Source organism: Hakea prostrata, chromosome 3 (assembly GCF_041222555.1).
Source record: "Hakea prostrata isolate BN-2017 chromosome 3, UWA_Hpros_2, whole genome shotgun sequence".
NCBI classification, from domain to species: Eukaryota; Viridiplantae; Streptophyta; class Magnoliopsida; order Proteales; family Proteaceae; genus Hakea; species Hakea prostrata.
In genome coordinates, this window is record NC_142602.1 from 16,317,011 (window position 1) to 16,336,049 (window position 19,039).

The 19,039-nt window shown below is 37.4% G+C and overlaps 2 protein-coding genes across 3 annotated transcripts; both read right to left on the bottom strand.

The window, feature by feature from the left end:
• Window positions 1-5,468: 5,468 nt before the first annotated feature.
• On the bottom strand, window positions 5,469-8,318 carry LOC149021196 (auxin transporter-like protein 3). Its single transcript, XM_089149464.1, has 8 exons — window positions 8,098-8,318; window positions 7,808-7,993; window positions 7,522-7,634; window positions 7,225-7,408; window positions 7,018-7,115; window positions 6,700-6,907; window positions 6,169-6,426; window positions 5,469-6,038 (listed from the first exon to the last, which is right to left on the bottom strand). Exons 1-8 carry the CDS (start codon window positions 8,251-8,253, stop codon window positions 5,841-5,843), a joined length of 1,401 nt encoding a protein of 466 aa, XP_089005590.1. The 5' UTR covers window positions 8,254-8,318; the 3' UTR covers window positions 5,469-5,840.
• Window positions 8,319-9,258: 940 nt separating this feature from the next.
• LOC149021197 (elongation factor) lies at window positions 9,259-18,799 on the bottom strand. 2 transcript variants are annotated; one of them, XM_089149466.1, is made up of 7 exons: window positions 18,498-18,799; window positions 18,020-18,378; window positions 15,209-15,326; window positions 14,848-15,050; window positions 14,739-14,766; window positions 11,078-11,186; window positions 9,259-10,071 (listed from the first exon to the last, which is right to left on the bottom strand). In XM_089149466.1, the coding sequence occupies exons 2-7, from the start codon at window positions 18,299-18,301 to the stop codon at window positions 9,990-9,992; spliced, it is 822 nt and encodes a 273-aa protein (XP_089005592.1). In that variant the 5' UTR covers window positions 18,302-18,378; window positions 18,498-18,799; the 3' UTR covers window positions 9,259-9,989. The 2 variants fall into 2 exon arrangements, with proteins under 2 accessions (XP_089005592.1, XP_089005591.1); XM_089149465.1 differs by having other exon boundaries at window positions 18,489-18,799.
• Between the last annotated feature and the right edge of the window lie 240 nt (window positions 18,800-19,039).

The window sequence follows — 19,039 nt, forward strand, 5'->3', positions numbered from 1 at the left end:
GTGGTGGTTGCTTCGCTCACATTCGGGCTGCTATTGCTTTGAATTGAAGTTATATTTGTTTATTTTTCATATCATTTTCACCACCTCTTCCCTAGAACTCTATAACGGTGAGACTTGAGTTTGAGTGAGTTGGGTTCTCTCCTCCCCTACTCTATCCGAAGAACATTAATTTTTTCCATTTTTGAACAAAGGAAGAAAATCTCTCCGCAGAGATATAAGAGTTTGAATTTTTCGTTTATGTCGAACACAAGGACTAGTCGATCAAATTTGATTGTTTCAAACATCATAACCTTTGGTTTTTCTTTGATTTGCAGACAAAAGAAATAAAGAATATCCGGCGAATTTTGGCGATATTCGCTAGCATTTCGCCAGTTCGCCAATTGGCGATATTCCTACGAAGTTTGGAAAATCTTGTTTTTGGGCCATTTTTATAACGCTATGTGTTGAACCCATCGAATATCGGTCAAAATTCGCTGAAATGTCTTACTGTGCCACTGACCCCACCAGTTAGAACTTAGGCTGAACCTTGTGTATATTGTAGTTGAACTTGTTCTTAAAGGCACACTGTTAGAGCAGGCAAACCATAGGGATCGACAAACCGTCTCAAAAGTTCAAGTCAGATTAGATTCCTAGTTGGTTCTTAATCTAAGTAGTTTGATGGAGCGAGAGGCAGAAGGATCTCTGGGTGTAAGAAGACTTTATTTTATAATTGTAAAAGAGCCATCGATCTTCTGTGATTTTCCTTCATCTCCCAACATGAACAGAGAAGACCCAGAGGCGAGCAGATATTGGTTCCAAGATGAATATTAGGGGTGTCAATTTATAGCCCGAACCGTTAAAACCGAACCACACCGGCCCATTATAGCCCAAACCGGCCCGAACCGAACCTAAATGGGCTGTAATTGGGCTGAGGGTTGTGGAGCCCGCACCAACCCGAAACTAAACCGTAACCCGTTATAACCCGTTTTGTAATTTTACATTAAATAGTATTTGAATCATTATATTACCATTAGGTAGTTGGTATAAACAATTAAAAAATTAAGCATGAATTCCAAGATCAAATAGTCATTTTACTACTTAATATCTAGGTTCTTGATTTCTAAAGAATGGGTGAGGTTTTTTTTTTTAATGGAAATTGACCAATAGCAACTTTGCTTTCCATATAATTTTCGCTTTTGTTGTAGGATGCTCAATTGTTCTTCTTGTGCTTTTTTTTACTCACCATAAACTGTTAATCAATCCGAATTTAAACCGTTAGCCCAAACCATTAGTTAGCCCGAACCCAAACTGCACCAAACCAAAACCAGTCCGAAACCGTTATTTTGTTAAAGGGCCGTGTTTGGGCTAGGTGCTTTTCAGCCCAAAACCGTTAGGCTCAACCTGAAACCGCCCAAACCGCACAGTTGACACCCCTAAATTGAATATGCAGTTAGAAGTGTTTTCAAAACTTAACACCAGCCCAACCTTGAGCCTTCTTAGCTCAGCCCAGTCCGTCAATGAGGTTGGGCGATTGGGCCGGGTTGGGCCTAATTCACAATTGTTTCTGCACTAAGGAAGAAGGAAACATGTGTGAATGCAGGATTGCTTCGTAATTCCACCCGACGGTGAGATTTTGTTACTTTGCACCATAGTAGGGTTGGTCAACGCCTCGAGGCTGTAGGTTGATTCTGCTTGTAATATTTTGAAAGAAAAAAATTCTGTAGTGTGCACATATATACCAAATTACTGATTGAGATTTAAAAATTAATTTTAAATTTAAAAAGTTTAAAATAATCTTATAATTTCTTTGCTTTCTCAGCTAATTATTTAATATATATGTGCATTATTGTGTACAACAGAGGATGTTTTTCCTTAATATCCACTTCCCCTATATATTAAAAAGCACCATTCTTCCCCAAAAAAAAAAAAAAAGAGAGTTGGAAAATGATTTCCTTGATCTGCTGATTTTAAGAAGGATCTATTTCATGAGATCTTTAAATTTTGTCTTTTTTACTCTAATAGAGTGTATTTTCAAAAGAAAAAAAAGTCTAAACCTTATTTAAATAATTAAAATTATTATTTTTCTTTGGGAAAATGGCATCTTTTTATATATAGAGGGTGGAGATATATATATTTTTTTGGTTGCCAATCCCGATTTATAAACCGGTGTTCCACTCGCGTCGCACACCTGGCTGTGGTGGGTGAGTCTCCCAGCGAGAATTTTTTGCATCCATAAGGATTTAATACCAAAACCTTGCTTAAGCGGACCAAACTGCTTACCACTTGGACCAACCCCCGTTGGTTAGGGTGGAGATGTTATTACCAATTACGTAACTTGCGATGCTAAAATTTTCTTTTAATAACTTAGAAAATTAACTATTAATGATAATGTTATGAGTAAACGGTTCTCAGTACCAATGATTGGTGGTTCAACCGCAGGTCGACCCGAAGGTTGACCAAACGGTTTGACCACTTCCAACTCGGGAATATTCACATCAATTGTCAGCATCAAGGAAGGACAATGGGAGAGTTATCTTAAAACTCCTCAAATACAAAGATAAGGAGTCCATCCTAAGTAAGGAGTATACTATTAACGGATCAGCATTAACATTAGAGTTCCATTCGAACTCTAATACTTGAGAGAAAGAAAGAGATCCGGAAAGAACCTATAAATACTCCAGCATCCAAGACATGAAGGTAGGTATTCAAGGGTAAGAAGTTCAGGCTTCCGGAGTATTATCAATTCTTTTATTTTTTGGGATCTGATTCCTTGATGACTAGCTCGTCCGAGACGATACTCGACCAACACAGTCGAGCTCATTTTTGTAGGTTCATGTGTTCGACCAGGCCGAGTAGGATTCTGCAACAACCGACAATAATGATGATATGCTAAATAACTATAGTAATGGTGACAATAATTCTGGCAACAAGAACATAATTTCTTCCAAAGGATTTTTTGACCGAAGTTAGAGGACAAGATACCATACGACAAAATGTGATACAACCTCTTTGAGATCTGCACTCTGTTGCCAAGTCACTGATCAACTGAACAGCAAAACAATTATTCACAGAAAGATGAAATTGTTGCTCATCAAGATGGAGAATATAATTCCAAGGGCCCAACTTCTTTGACCAATCTCCCCCAGTACCCAGTTCGCTTTTCCTGTCTTTGTCCCTCTGGGTTTCAGTGTACTCTGAGAAGGAAAAAGACTAAAAGAGGAAGACTACTCTGTTTGGATCTGAATGGCTTCTTTACCTTGCCCTTTACTCCTCACTACTTAGTGGTAGCCATAGCATAAAGAAGGAACCTGACATATCACTTGCTAGTGACCAGAGGAGAGATTTTCAACCTGGTCCAAGCATGCAAAGACACATAAAAACCAAAATTATGGGTCAGATACATGCATGGAGTCACTCTCCAATGTGAAACTTATCCACATCATTGATTTCATGACCCTAATGAAAGATTAGATTCCCCATATCACCAGCTTACAACATAGATGAAGCCAAGGGTTCCTTGGCACCTTAAGGACTGATCAGTCTTGGAAGAAAATTTACATGTCCAAAGATCTCAACAGTAGATGCTAATGGTCCCATCTAGGCTTCCTCAGAACCTATATGATCTAGCTAGAGTTGCATAATTGGACTGAATAGAAGATAAAAAGCTACTGCAAATCACCGTAAATCAAGGCCTGCTACGTCCACGTCAAAAGTTTTTGACAATCTTATGGTAATTAGTATCCTCAAAGGCAGCTCTCAATGATTCTGAGACTATGCTCTTCTTTCTGAGCAGTTCATTCACATCACATTTCAGCACACCTTCTGGAAAGTAAATTTTATAGCTAATGCCCTTTAGCACATGCTATTGCCTCCACTCATGATCCTTCTCTTTTCCTAAACTCTTTACACCCCTTCTTTTATCTCCTAGACTTGTGTTTGACAGACAATGAGTTTCTTTTCCAAGAAATAGTAATAAATTTTCTTGAATATCTAGAATGAAAATAAGTAAAATTTAGAGATTTCCATTTGTATTTGAAAGAATGGAAATCCAATAACTAGTCAAAAAAGCAGTTTCTCAATCCATGGACAGTGACCATTCTGTCCGTAGGATCAAAATTCTAAACTAACCAGCTCCCACAAAACTGGCCCCATCAAAAAAAGCGAATTAGTTTGGGGATGACAAGCCCAGAAATTTGGTCAAAGTTAAATGAGTTAAGGGAATGCCCCACTCAGATCTTGCTCATATTCTACTGTTTTCCAACTCAGACATTTCCCTAGTTCTACTTTCCCATCTGGTTCTGTCCTGGGTTTGATCTTTCTGTCATGAAGGAGCCTTTGCTTACTTTAAAGATATGGTTGTTCAAAACAGTGAGAAGAAGGTGATACGGTAATTACCTTAGCAGCTTTTTATTATGCCTATCGCTCCTTTTTGAGTCTGAAAGCCACTTTAAATATCAAGGTAACAAAACTATTAAAGGCCACTTAAAGGAAAGGGCCCAAAGCCTTTTCCTTTCTTCTCTAACATTGGCACCATGGCAAATGGAACCAAGCCAGTCCTTTCACCCACCTGGCGCACTGTACCGAATCAATTTTAACTTCTTTCCTTCTTTTTTGGGGTCATCAAGCCATTTACTTACAATCAAAGCATCAGAGGGTCTGGCCCTCAGGATCTTTTGTTTTGTTTAACTTGGCATAAGGCCAAACATCACAATCCAAAAACATCCTCTGTGGTCCTTCTAGTAGGCTATAGTTGGATAACTGACCTCTTTGGATTAGTGTCTATCACATTTGGTTTTGTTTGGGATCAGTTGCAACTCATCCATGGAAGACCCATATGGGGGGAGTCTTGCCAATTATTGTTTGCAATCCCTTTCTCTAGCAAGACTTCATCTTCTGCTTTTGAGCTTAGGATTTAGTTTGGGTAAAGGAAATGAGATGCCTTGATTGAAAGTGTTTTGGTTCAAACATCATAGTGTTAGACATAATTAATTATTGGTGTGCTTGAGTCCCTCCTTAATGGGAATCTCAACATCAATAATTGCCATCTCAACTGATGAAAATGGTGCGGAAAATATAATTCATTCCACTGCCCTTTTTGTCTATCTATTTGGAGATTAGTCATCAATAAAAATTGTCCTACTCACATTCCTTTTCTATCTCATGGAAGAGAGTGGGAATGGATCAGACAGGTTTTCAAAGGGAAATTGATCTGCAAATTTGTTGTAAAGATAGTTTTCTGTTCTTCTATCTGCTATATTCGGCATATTTTAGCTTATTTTGATGTTTGTCCGTAGAGATTTTGCCTCCTGTTCCCCCTTTCAGCTTTATTTATAGTTTCTCTGTTTCTACAATACAGTTTACGGTAAACAAATCATCTCTGCTAAGAGCATTACATGAATGGAGATTGGAATGTAAAAAAAATGATATCGTATGGGCTCGGTTACAATCTTCAAGAACACAAGCAATCCCCCTTGGGATTTTTTAATATTTATGTTTAACTTCTCTAGAGAGAACTCGATCCATATGCCCCAATCCCTTTAAATGAAAGAACCCCACAAACAGAAAGAAACAGAGGAGTTAAAAAGTCACTTTAATGTACCAATGCAACACAACTTTCACAAGCCAATCCTTTACTACAATTGCTACAACCCCAGAAAAACAAAGGAGTAATATTTTCTTTTAAAGGTATAACTGACACCCAACTTACAAATTATAAGACCCAACCCTGTTACTTACTATCGATGTAATTCAACATCCATCCTTTCTTCTTTTCAAAAGAAGGAATCCCAAAAAGAAAGAAAGAAAGAAATAAAGAAACTTCTTTTGTCCATTGATGGAAATGAATTAGATGAATCTACTTTTCAACTCTTGTGAGTAGGAGGGCACTGGTAGCACTTTGTGAAGAGACCAAATGTATCAACTTGGTGTATGAAGTTGAGCATGCTTGCCCACCCTCCAAATCCAAATCCTACTATAAAGACCCAAGCAACCACAAAGACATTCATAGCATATGAGCCTGCCCAACCTCCTAGGAATGCTGGGGGTCTCTCCACTGCATTCTGTGAAAAAAGAATTAACAATAAAGACTATCAGAATAATCAAACTAAACCAAGACTCCCACATGAAGCTTATATATTTAATTAGTTTATCTAAAGTTAAAAATAATGACTAAGAGTTAAGAAAGTAAACCTCTCTTGCTGATGCACGAGCAAAGGTGATCATGTGCGCTAAGGCAGGGATTATATAGACAGTGAAGCTGACAAGGAGAGATCCAACAGTTGAGTTGATGGGCCCAAAGAATGGAAACATGATTGCTAGAAACCATATTGGGATAACTACTGGAAGTCTAGAAAGAGCCCTCTTGAATATGCTTTTTGTGTCATGCATATGAATGAACTTCTCCCAAACAAAATAAAGGGGGGTACATGCGAATCCGAAAGTTATGAACTGCACCAAACTCAAAAGGATCAGATGGATAATAGTTCTGTCATGAAACTTGAGAAATAAAAAGTTCTGGCAAATCAACATGTAATATACTCTTAAATCCAAAATTGAAAAGCCTTATTGATTTTGGCTATCAATAATATATTTTTAATTGAGGGAATGTTGAGACTTGGATGGAATCAATTCTCAAAAAGCTAGTCATTAAGCAGAGGGCACCTAAATCCTCAGAAGCCTCCATTTCGAGTCATAATGAGAGAGGAATCGTATATTGCTCACCTGATGAATGAGCATGAGAATAACAGCAGTATCTCTGAATCCAGATCTTGGAAGCAAAGCAAAAGCATTAGCATGGTTGAGAAGCATGTCACCAAAGGCCCAATAGACTGCAATGGCTGATGGTAGGGTTAAGGTTAGCACATAGAGTGTTGCCAACAAGTATATGATCTTGAACTTCTGTGGCTTCCACATTGCATGCATTATTTCCCTGTGGTCAGAAAAACCCAATAGAGATCAGTGATGACACATAGAATAATTGTTTCTACAGGCAATTCTTTTCGGTATTTTGCAGTACAGAAAATGACTGAATTTTCCTACACTGTAACAGCATGTCCACCAAATGTGTAGAGAATGTTGGTAGCTCCAGTGAAATACAGGACCATCTTGGTTGGAGCTGAGTGCTTCACCCCTTCAACCTACTCAAACAGAATTGATTCTAAGAAAGTCAATAACAATAAGATGGAACATTAATCGAAAGGGGAAAAAAATCTGATTGAGCTATAATTTTTCTTTTGAGAGTTCTACCTGTCCATGGAGTAAGGAAGCAATGGTGAGATACCATGCAGTGTAAGTAGTCATCAAGAGTCCTATGAATGACCACATTCTGTAATTATGGAAGGAAGGAATGAAAACAGTTGTTGCACAACAGGCACCAAAAATGTAAGTCCAGGTTCTCTTGTCCAAATTGTCATTTATGTAGTAGATGTTACTGTGTCATCATGGAAGATAGAAGGAGCATTAGCAGTTACCACAACATCACTTCCTTCTCAAGAAATAAAGAAACTTAAAATAATTTCATTCATATCATGTTTTAAGTATTACCTTGCGCAGGCAATTAATTGAATTACGGATCCAAAGAGAAGGAAAGTGCAATTGAAAAAGAGGCCTGCATTCCTCCAGTGTTTCCCTAGTAATCCATCAAGAACTTCAAACCACTGTAGCAAATAGAGACCAAAATATCAGGCAAATGGTCTAAAAACAACCAATTAAGGAGAAAGTGCCTTTAAGTCTTATGTGAGATTATTACTTTTGCAATAGAACCTGGTACAAAAAGGGATTAGGTGGGAAAGGAAACTATCTTTTTATAAGGTTCATACTTGATATATACCTGAATTACATGGTTTCTGAAGTCCACCTTTTCTCTCTCTTTCCTAGTTCGGTACTCAACATAAAGAATACTAATAAGGTAAGCAGTCCAGCTTCCCAGTAATCCATAGAACAGTTGGAAAATGATCCCAGAAACCATCCCCAGTTGTGAAAAAGAATAAGGCAATGTGAGCAATACTTGTGCCACCTGCATGTATCACCCTCAACCAATCAAGAAGTCACAACGGTAAAATAATAAAACAAAACCCATCACAAATGAATTAATAAAGATTGATGTTCCAAGTTAGTTACCTGGTTTGAAGAACAACTGAACCAAGCATCATAAGCTGAACCACCATGCCAGAAGAACCTTGATAGTTTGCTCTTAGTGGAGTTGGAGTTGCTTTCTTCAGCTTCCATCTCCATATAGTTGCCGGCGATAACCGTCTCAACCTTCTCCGACGTCATTGTTGATCACAAATGATACTGAGAAAGGAATGAGGACTAAGGTGCAGAGATTTATAAGCAATGAATAAGAGAAAGAGCTTCTGCTTCACATTCTCCTACTGCTACTTTCATGTATTTTTTTTGGGCTTGAGAGGTGGGGGTTTCTGTAGGGCCCTGCTAGCATGCACTGCACGAGCGGGGTGACCCACAAAAAAAGGACTTTTCAACTTAAGATGTCCATGAACATGGTTGATAACACAACTAAAGTCTAAAAGTGTAAAGTAAGAGAGAGAGGTATAAAGTTGGGGTTTGAGGGAGAGAGTGACTGAATGATTGCTTAGAGTTGGGTTTGCTAGCTTCACATGATTAAACCTCACGTTTGCCAACTGGCCTTCACACCTTAAAATGCCTCAACCCGCCGCCCCAGGCCCTCTCTAGTCCCTACTCTTGGGTTTCCATTTTCATTGATCATATATATTATCAGAATTTGGTTCTTAATTTAGCTGGGTGGTGATGATGGAAATTTTATGTCTGCTGTGAGATAAAAAATGTTCTGTAATTGATGAAGAACAAGACCCCTAAGTAGAATTCAATTGATTCTTTGTCTTCAGAGGTCCTTGTTATGTTATTATACAATTTGAATTTCGGTTGCTATCTCCCTCATACATCTATTACCCAGTTGAGGAAATATAAATATTATAACATATTTCAGATCAGAAAATATCCAGTGAGATTCTCCAACCTCTTCACAAAGCGAAATGAAGTTTGGTGAGGCAAAAGAGATTTAAGAATGGAAATACTAAATGGGCAACATCAATTATGAAACCAACCGAGAAAAGTGAGGTAGCCCACAAGACCATTTCGTTTCACCCTTCCACCATTTCTTGAGACTCCATTGCTTTGGTGTGATATGGCTTTCTTGAAACACTAAAGCCAGAGACACGAAATTTGCTCCCTTTGAAGCGTTTCTTGATGATAGCCCATATAATGATAAGCATGACACAACCAAATTAGGGGTTTTATGCAACAGCCCTCAACAATGGCTCGCTGTTATTGTTTGTCTTTTTTGCAGAAACGCAACCTCTGATTTATTTCCTACCATCTATGAGTAACGCAAGGAATCAAGACAGAATGATCAGAAATTTTGCAAGATCAGAGAACAAGGAATTCATTCTAATTCGGTAGAACACTTTCCAGCTTACACGCTCACGCACCAAAGAATGCTTTCCACCTTTCTCCAAGCAGTTGCTTCCTTATTAGCAAAAACAGCTTTTTAACAGTAGTATTGAGCCATTAATGGAAACTAAAAAATCCATCTATTCATTACTCCAGGGAATAACAGTTGAGACAAGTTTATTTGCAATATATAATATGTCCGCCCCTTCAAATTTGATACTCCAACACTCACCAAGAAAGATTCTCAGTAGAGAATAAAGATGGTAAAGAACAGTCTTCTCATCATTAACCAGTGAAGTCTGCTGCAAACATCACAAATTCACAATGTTTTCTTAATTGGTCACAATGAAACTATACTTTTTTTGGTCACATTCCAGTTGCATAAAGAATTGCACAAATAAGTACTTGTGAACTTTCAAGTAGTGAACGATGGTCAGCTAACTGATATTTTTTCAACGCAAATGCCACCACCATTTAGAAGGAATGTCATCTGTACATGAAACCCACACAAGGAAATAGCAATAATTTATTTACATGTTACATTACTTTTCCTACAATTGCTGGTAGGGAACCATCCACGTTCAAAGTGCCTTCATTACAACTCTGCCAGTTGCTGTAACACCCTTGGCAGCTACTTTCAGTATAGCACGATGTCTATACAACCTGTAATCCAACATTCATAAAACAACATTCAGGGTTATGAGAATCACAATGACTAAATTGTCATTTCTAAAAGGTAGAAGCTATCAAATATTCTCTCTTAAAATTGCTTTAAAGATACACTAATTAATAGGACCAAGTTTGATCTATGATATACACAGGTGCAGTAAGGCTAGGCTACTGTCGACACATATAAATGATGGAAAAAAAAAACCCAAAAGTAGGTATAGGGCACCAATGTTTTGGTCCAAGAGATAAACAACATTATATTTATAGTACACTTCTATATACTTTAAAGGCCACATATATTAACACTAATAAATGTTTCAGATTTAATAAATCACAATAAACAAACTATTCAGATATACCAACATAAAAGCGTTCTGTACATGCAAACATACATAAATATTTAGGGAAAACCTAGTTGTAAGCAAGGTTGGTTATAACAAGAACATACCTACCTTTTTTTTGGGCCCTTTTAGCATGACAAATCTTTTATTTGGGTGATGTTATTTCACAAAAAAATGAATTAGATAATTTTTGAGAATAACAAGGGGCAACTGACAGGTGGTTAAATCTATTTGGTAAAGAGCCATCGATATTGGAACATTGGATACTATGCCTTCTTCCTGGAGATGCGTGTCCATATAATAACAAGGCAACGGTTACCAAATACCAACATTGACTTCTAATGTTTCAAGTGTAATTCAGTGCTATTCATATTATCTAACAGGAACAATAAACAATAAACTAAGAACTCAAAACATATGCCAACACCTATATCATAGTCTCTGACCCAAAGGTTATCTGCAGAAACACCAGTAGGAAAAAAATTCATAATTTTGTATTACTTGGAAGATGACATTCTGGTTTAAGTCATCCCAGTATATACATGTATGTGAACCATTGATAACATACAGTAATGAAATTCACCCCAAAAAAAAAAAATAATACAGTAAGACACTTAATGAAATGGCACAATTAAAGAATAAAAAGGGCAAAAGCTCACCCGGACAGAGCAAGTCCCCAAGTTGATAAAGCATAAAACATCTTCCCAGCATGCCAGATGTTTAGCATCTTCTCCCATTTGTTCACGCCATCCAGGGCTTCTGCTACAGCTGCAAGCAAATTTCAAACATTGAGCATTAATACCTTATGGATTTAATTAGGCAGAAAATATGCTGAGCTCAATACTTTAACCAGTATCACAATGATGGAATAAGAAAGTCATAAAACAGTGAACAACAAGTAGACATCGACCTTAGCTTGACATGTACAAAACAATGCACAGACAACACCAAACATTACCATGAAAAACAATAAAACGGCTGAGATTTCATGAGCACAGCATAGCCAATCTGAGTAACAAGTAAAATTTCCACACACAAAAGGAAGGGAAAAAAGAAAAAGAAAGGACAACACACACACAAAAGGAAGGGAAAGAAAGGACAAAAAAGAGAACAGAGAATTTTGAGTGGATAGTGTATCCACAGGTAGGGTCAAGTAGGACTTATTTTGGTGCTCATCACATGGGAGGTGACTCTTCCACAAGAAGCTAATTTCCTCAGGCCAATTTGAAATGACCCCTCTCACAAGAGGCCGGAATTCTTGAGCCAATTCAAGACTTGTAGATGGAATTCGCTGATTTTGTGTCACAGGATGTACCAGTCGCATTACCACCTATGTGAGACATCCATCATGCCATTGAATTGGTCCCCCCCCCCCCCCCCCAAAAAAAAAAAAAAAAAAAAAAGGGAGAGAGGAGGTGGAGCATGTGTGTGGACAGAAGCCATCAACAAGACCACAGTCAAGTATCAATTTCATATTCCTAGACCTGATGATACTTGGATATTTTAGCAAGTATTGTTGTATTTTCAGAGATTGATACAAGTTAGTTATTACCGGATATGGATCTAGCTTGAGGAAGAATGGAAAACTGTATTCAAGACCAAGGTTTAAAGTATCACCATTGGGCATGGTCCATCTGACCCCATGGTGTTGGTCAGATGGACGTATCATACCATATCATGAAAATATGTAAACAGTTCTGTTAGTGCAATATGCCAACGCATGACCATGCAAGGAGGCTCCATATGAGGAGCTAAGCCAGACTCCTAATCATAGTACAAGATCTCAATTTTTCAAATTGGAAGTCAATAAGTCAAACACAACGGAGTAAAGAAAAATATACTGTTTCACTGATATCTTTTGTTGTGTATATTTCATCGCCCTAAATGGTACATTCCATGTTATATGAATAACCTATTTCGAACAGTTGGGTCAATATTTTGACCCTTCTAGCCTGATCTCGGCTGCTTCATCCTTGAAAGCTCCAAAAGTTCCAATTTCTTTAAAATTCTCCCAAGCCTTTCACACAGCTGTGTAAATACTTAAATGGTAGAGGAACACATGCGGGTGCAATTTGCTGGCGAACAGCAAAGTGTGTGCAGAATTCTGAATTGGAAGTCACCCAATTCTGCCTGAAAGTTATTGTTACAAAACAATATGATGAATACTTCATTGTATTCATTTCAATTTCTAATATGTTAGACACTGGCCAAATCAATTAGATTTCATGAAGCAAGGATTCATTTTCTGTTTTTAAATTATTTTTTAATTTTACTTTTCTGCCAGAAAAAGGGAAGAGATTTTCCAGCGACAGGAGGTCTGCTTATATATGTTGGATCTTATTGGACCATCGGCAGATCTATGGCCTTGTCATTGTTTTTCAGTCCAAAACGTACTATTTCAATTTCTGAAATCTTTTCCTGTCCAAAATATATTATTCAAATTTTTTAACATTATCTTTGAAAAACTATGTGAAGATTTTGTGTTGGTTTGCAATTTCTTTAACACTGGTGAAAGCATTGTTCTTGTATTTCAAACCATAAATCATGCTCATTCCTTAGTTGTTAAGGCATCACCTAAGTGATGCTTAGGCGGTGCCTGCTTGGCATCCAGGCACTGCCTTGTCGCCTGCTGTTGTTGCCTCAGAATTTATCCCCCCTTAACCGCCTTGCCTTGCGTACACTCCATGACAACTATGCTCACTATATTATTATTTTCAATAAAGAATGGTATTTAATTCCTTCAAAAATTATAAATATTATTAATTAAGAGAAAATACGAGTTTGGCAGAAAATAGGAAAAAGTATCTTATCCTTTTAGGAAATCACAATGACATATGGTAACTAATTTTTTAATGCAATAGGTTAAAGAATAACAAAGGCAAAAACACAAGCTGAGAATCGAGGTGGAGAAATAGCTTGATGCGAGGAGAACCAAAAGGAACAATAACAAAAAATCAGAGTCGGTAATGTAAACAAGGCACTAAATACTGGAGATGCCACTGGGCTACAGCAGTATCTGAATGGTTGGTACAGCAATGCGGCCATATAAAGAAGTTACGGAAAAATATGATATCACAACATCAAACCTCAAAGAAGAAAGAGACCTGACCTCAGGTTCAACAGATAGGAATGTAATCTGATCTAAGAAAATGAAAAAGAAACAAGTAAAAATAAAGAAATGGGGGAGGATAAGACTAAGAGGAGTAGAAGAAAGTCTGAACCTAGCTCTGATAACAATAAAGTAGGCTGGCACTCAAAAACTCTCAACTACAAAATGTTGGATTTCCATCTGCTACAAGCCTAAAATACAGGAAGAGTTACTCTTTTGAAAAAGCTGAAATGAGAATAAGGACTGCAAGAATGATTTAGATCTGGTTTCAGCACTAGAACAGCCAACTGAAAAGAAGAACCTAACTTTCTGCCAGAGAGTCAGAGAGGCTGAAGGCAATCTAGCTGCTGTCCTAGGGAGAAAACATATTGATAGAAGGGAGAAACAAGGCTGCAATCCATGGAAAACAAGAAGATATAGAATAAAGGTCCAAGAATAATCTCTAGGAGGAGAGAAGATTCTCACACTCTCAGCTTTTCAAATAAAACAAATCTTCTCATTAACTATCAATTAGATCTGTTTACAGCTTTTTACAGAAAACAGAAAAGAATCCCCCCTAACTTGAACTTCCTTAATAGTATTTACAATTATTAATAATTAAATAGAGCTCCATATGTAACTTAAGGGAGGGAAAATCCACTAGTGTAGACTATGCTTCTGAAGTGCACAAATGAAAGCAGAAAGAAGGCATTTCTGTCAGAATGGACCAAGGGTGGAGAAGAAAGGGAACAGGCAAAAACAGTCTGTGTCAGACGGTGTGGGCTAAACTGGTATATCATTTCCTATATCTTGAAGTTCTCTAAGCTAAACCCACAACCAAAATGGGCTTCAAAGATTTAAGGAACAAAAAAACACACACACACACTCACTAAGAATTTAAGACAACTCATCTACTGTCAGCAATGAATGACCAGACTTGGATGGTAAGTACCTAAGCCCCTAATATTTATTCAGCCAACCCAGCATAATGCTCAAAGAACAGAAAAATGTACCTGCAATATCAGACTACCAAAAGATACTTAAACATGATTTGGATGACGAAAACTATCACATATTTCACCAAGGAAAAGGGAGTGGAGAACTGACTCAATGAGTTAATGACAACTTAAAGGTGTCAAATCTAATATTTACTTGATAACAGAAGTTCATTTAACCATGAAGACTGAAAACAAGAAACATCTTTGTACTTAAAAATTCAATTAACAACTTACTTTTCCGCAGTTCCTCCGGCGATAATTTCTGCATAGTGGAGTGATCAATCCATGTTAGATACTGTGTTAAAAGCAAAAATTTCAGAAAAGATTTTGATACCTTCTATACCTGAGCTTTTGGGTTTGAAAGAATGCATCTGGCCATGAAATTTGCAACTCCCTCCACCACATGTTCCTCACCAACAACCACATAATTTTCATTATCTAATCCACTCCATTCTTCACTAATCTTTTCATCTGGGACCCACACCCACCAACTGGGTTCTTCACGATCAAGACTAACCAGAACTTCCACTGTTTTCAAATCAGCATCTACTTTGACAGCAAAAACCACCACACAGAATATTAAATGAACAAAACTATCCCCCCCAAATTATTTTTTTTATGAAATCTGAAATTAAGCAAAAGTTTCAAACTAAAAACACTAATGCTGCAAATACAATTAACAACATTAAGAGAAGCCAAATCACCTGTGACTTCTTTGAAAGGAAACTTGTTGAAAGTATCATCCAATGATTCTTGGTGGAGTGACTCAAGTTTGCTTAAGAAGTTTTTAGAATCCACAGTAGCTACAAGACGCTCGTACAGCTGAAAATTAAGAAAAAATGGTCATGTGCATTTTAGCTTTCATGGCTCTCGAGCTTGTAACTACATAAATCACTAAAACTCCATGAGTAAAGCCTTGGAGGAACAATTTGATGAAAGAAAAAGACAGATGCCAAGAAACCATCAGTTCTCCTAACTTAAAAAGAACAGAGATATAAAACTAGACAAAAACACGAGCGATTCTTCCTGCCACCAACCCCCCCTCTTAAAAAGAAAAAGAAAAGAAATGAAGAAGAAGATTCTAAAGTGTGTAAAAGGATTTTCTTCAAAATCTGAGTTGAGCACAAAATTACTGACATCTTTATCTCTGTCTACAACTATAGAAATTTTACATCTAGCAACAAATGAAGAAATGCAACTCAACCTCAAAGCAAGGAAAAACCAATGGATTATCAGCAGGATTAATAAAATAAGGAAGACCAAAAATGAATATAGGAACTTTTTGTTATTTTTATTTCTACTTTCTGTTTAGGGACTACCCAATCCAGGGTCTCTCACCATCACTGCATCTCACATCTTCAACCATAACTCTCTACACCCAAATCAGTTTAAAATATTCCTCCCCATCTCTCCATGCATTGGCCATGGAGCGCACCCATAATTTTGTTAATTATCTTCTCTAAACAGGTGCCCAGTAGTCCCCAAAAGCCAAATTACTTTCACACAAAAAGGCTTGGAATCTTCTAATTGTATTCACCAATGCAGGCTGGTTGACAGCTGTCCTACTAACTCCTGGTCAGTTAAGTCTCCTACAAAGCAACTAATCAGTAACTACTAACTCTGGAAAATAAGCTTCCTCCATGAACGGGAAGACGGTTGATGATTTTCCAACTAAGCCAGCTGACCAACCCCTATTTAGGTAGAATATTGGCGGCTGGGGGTGACAGACATTGGAAAAAAAAGATTGTACTGGTGCACAAGGCTCCAACATTTAGCAGGGTCTGATGAGGGTCAAACATATACAGCCTTACCCCTGTTTCCAGAGAGGCTGTTTCCAGGACATGATCCATGACCAACCATTCAGCAGGGGAGAAATTCACCAACGCACCAAGCACGACTTTCTTACTGGATCGGTTGAGGAAATTGGCTGGACAGATTCATGCTTTCTTCAACCACCGTCGAGGCATTGAGCACAATAACAAAGTTAAATAAGTAGGTGCCACCAACCAGTTAACATCTGAGATCAATAAATAATTGAGCATATTGCACTGGCACCCCAAAATGGAGGCTTTAAAGCACTGACACCCCACTTTATGTTTAAAAACCACCGAGACCCTAAAATTGAATTTTCATTGGATATATTTGTCCAATTTATCACTGAAAACAGTTAAATAACTGTTTTTTTTTTTTTTTAATTTTAAAATTCCAAAAATATCATTATAATAGATAGTGATTTAACTGTTTTCAGTGATAAATTAAACAAATATATCCAATGAAAATTTAATTTTGGGGTCTCTGTGTTTTTAAAAATAAAGTGGGGTGTCAGTGCTTTAAGGCCTCCATTTTGGGGAGCCAGTGCAATTTGCTCTAAATAATTTAGACAAAATCAATGTCTAAAACTAAGCTTCTTCTGAGGATCTTACTTCCTACCTATCCATGTGAATTTAAGCAACTGACATGTCAAGAAGAGAAAACAAAGGGTTGGGGGGGGGGGGGGGGGGGGTGACAGTTCCTTCTAGTAGGCTAAGCTAATACTAAACATGCCACAAGGAGTTTGGGATTTAAAAGCAATGATCTTATAGAGGGTCCCAGTCAACAAAAGAATCTCCAGTCTTTGAAATATTCTGGCCTCCCCAAACACAAGCCATCCAAATCTCCAAGTAGAGAGTCAAATGACTTGAATAAACCTCCTGCAACTTTTAATAAATGGCCATCCATCTCAACTCAGCCCTATCCGAATTAAATGGGATTAGTCACATGGAAGCCTTCCCTCCAATCAGCTCTATTCAAAGTCAGACATATAATAGGGCCTAAAATATGGATGCGATTCTTCACCACAGCTCCTACAACTGATTTAGGTCTACCCCTCTCTCTTTTAGCTCTTCTGATCTTACTTTAACCACTCCTCCACACTGGAACATCAAAAGGACTCTTTTTTACATGTACATGCTACCCTCAAATAATATTTTCACAACCATGTAGTGGAGCTACAGCTCAATCAGATCTAAGATCATCATTTCATATTTTATTATATACCGTCTGAAAACCAGCTTTGGTTGTGCACATTAATCAATCCTTCCAAGTTCTGAGTTCTGAGTCTTCTGACAAAAGAAACAGATAATAAAAAAGATCCAACTAAAATTAAAAGCAAAATTTTTTATCTTCAAAGTAAAAATAATTCAAATCTACGTTTACAGTTTGAATGTCACAAATCTAATATCTTTTGAGTGTTTTTTTTCTTTTCAATTCGTTGAAAAAAATACATAAGCCAAATTGGACTGGAACTAGACAATATAAATTAAAGTTAGCGACTCAAAAGGAGCACTCTTGAGTAAGGGGAACAAAAATTAAAGATCATCATCTAACTCTTCTGAAATTCTTTTTATGAAGCCAAAAAAAAAAAAAAAAAAAAAAAAAAAAAAAAGCTGTAAAAGCAAAAATTTATAACTCAACAAAAGATAAAGGAAAAACCTAGCTAGCAAGAGAGCAATTCCAAACTGACGGATTGTACGTACATCGGGAGGGCAATCTTTTAATAGAGAAGGAGATTGGGAAATCTCTTGGAGAAGGCCGATGTTCTGTTCAAGTAAGCTTCGAAGGCGTTGATTCTCGGAGCTGAGAGAAGCCAATTCACCATCCTTTGAGGATGGATAATTTAGGTCGTCACCAGCAGAGTGGTCTTCATGATGGTGGTGATGACGGTAACGCTCAAGAGCGCTCCAGGTGACATCTGCCACCTCCATGACTGTTCCCACCACTTCCAATTGGTGGCCGATGCCGCCATGGGCGAGGCTCATATCTCCGTCTGAACTCGGAGATTATAGGTAACGCCCGAAAAATGTAAGAAGCGAGATAGCAGCAAAAAAATGTAAACCTGTGGAAAGAAACAGCAATGAAATGATCGAAATCGCAGATAAATGTTGGATCCAGGATCTTTTAATCCATTATATGAGAGGGGAAAATAAAAAAGGAAATGCTAATCACCTTCCGTACCCTCTCAAGTGACAGAGTTTCAAAAATATGGGAATCGGATCTATGAATGGTACAGTTCAGATAAGAATCAACCGCAATCGATGCAATGAGTCGAATCAAACCCTGTAACTTTAGAAATTCTTTTGTTTTTTCATATAAAAACTGAATTTAGGGTTCTTGAGCACCTATTCAAATTGATTCCGATACGTTATCGACAGGTTCACTCCGATTCCGTATTTTGAAACTCTGCAAGAAGCCTTGCTCTGACCGTCTCCCGATTGCGTGTAAACTAGGGCTGCGTTTGGACGCAAGAAAACAAATCCCTCAAGCTGCGTTTGGATATCGAGAATAAAAAATAGTATAAATTGTATACCTAAAATATAAACTCCCGTGATAGAATCATAGAATCATAGAATCATAGAATCATAGAATTTCCATTTTTAGTTCGAAACGCCATGATTTTTGAGTTTATTAGATAATGCTTCTATATTTCAGCGGGTAAAATTTGAACCAAGCTCGTGTGTTATTCAGGTATTCCAAATGTTTCTATTACATTAATAGAA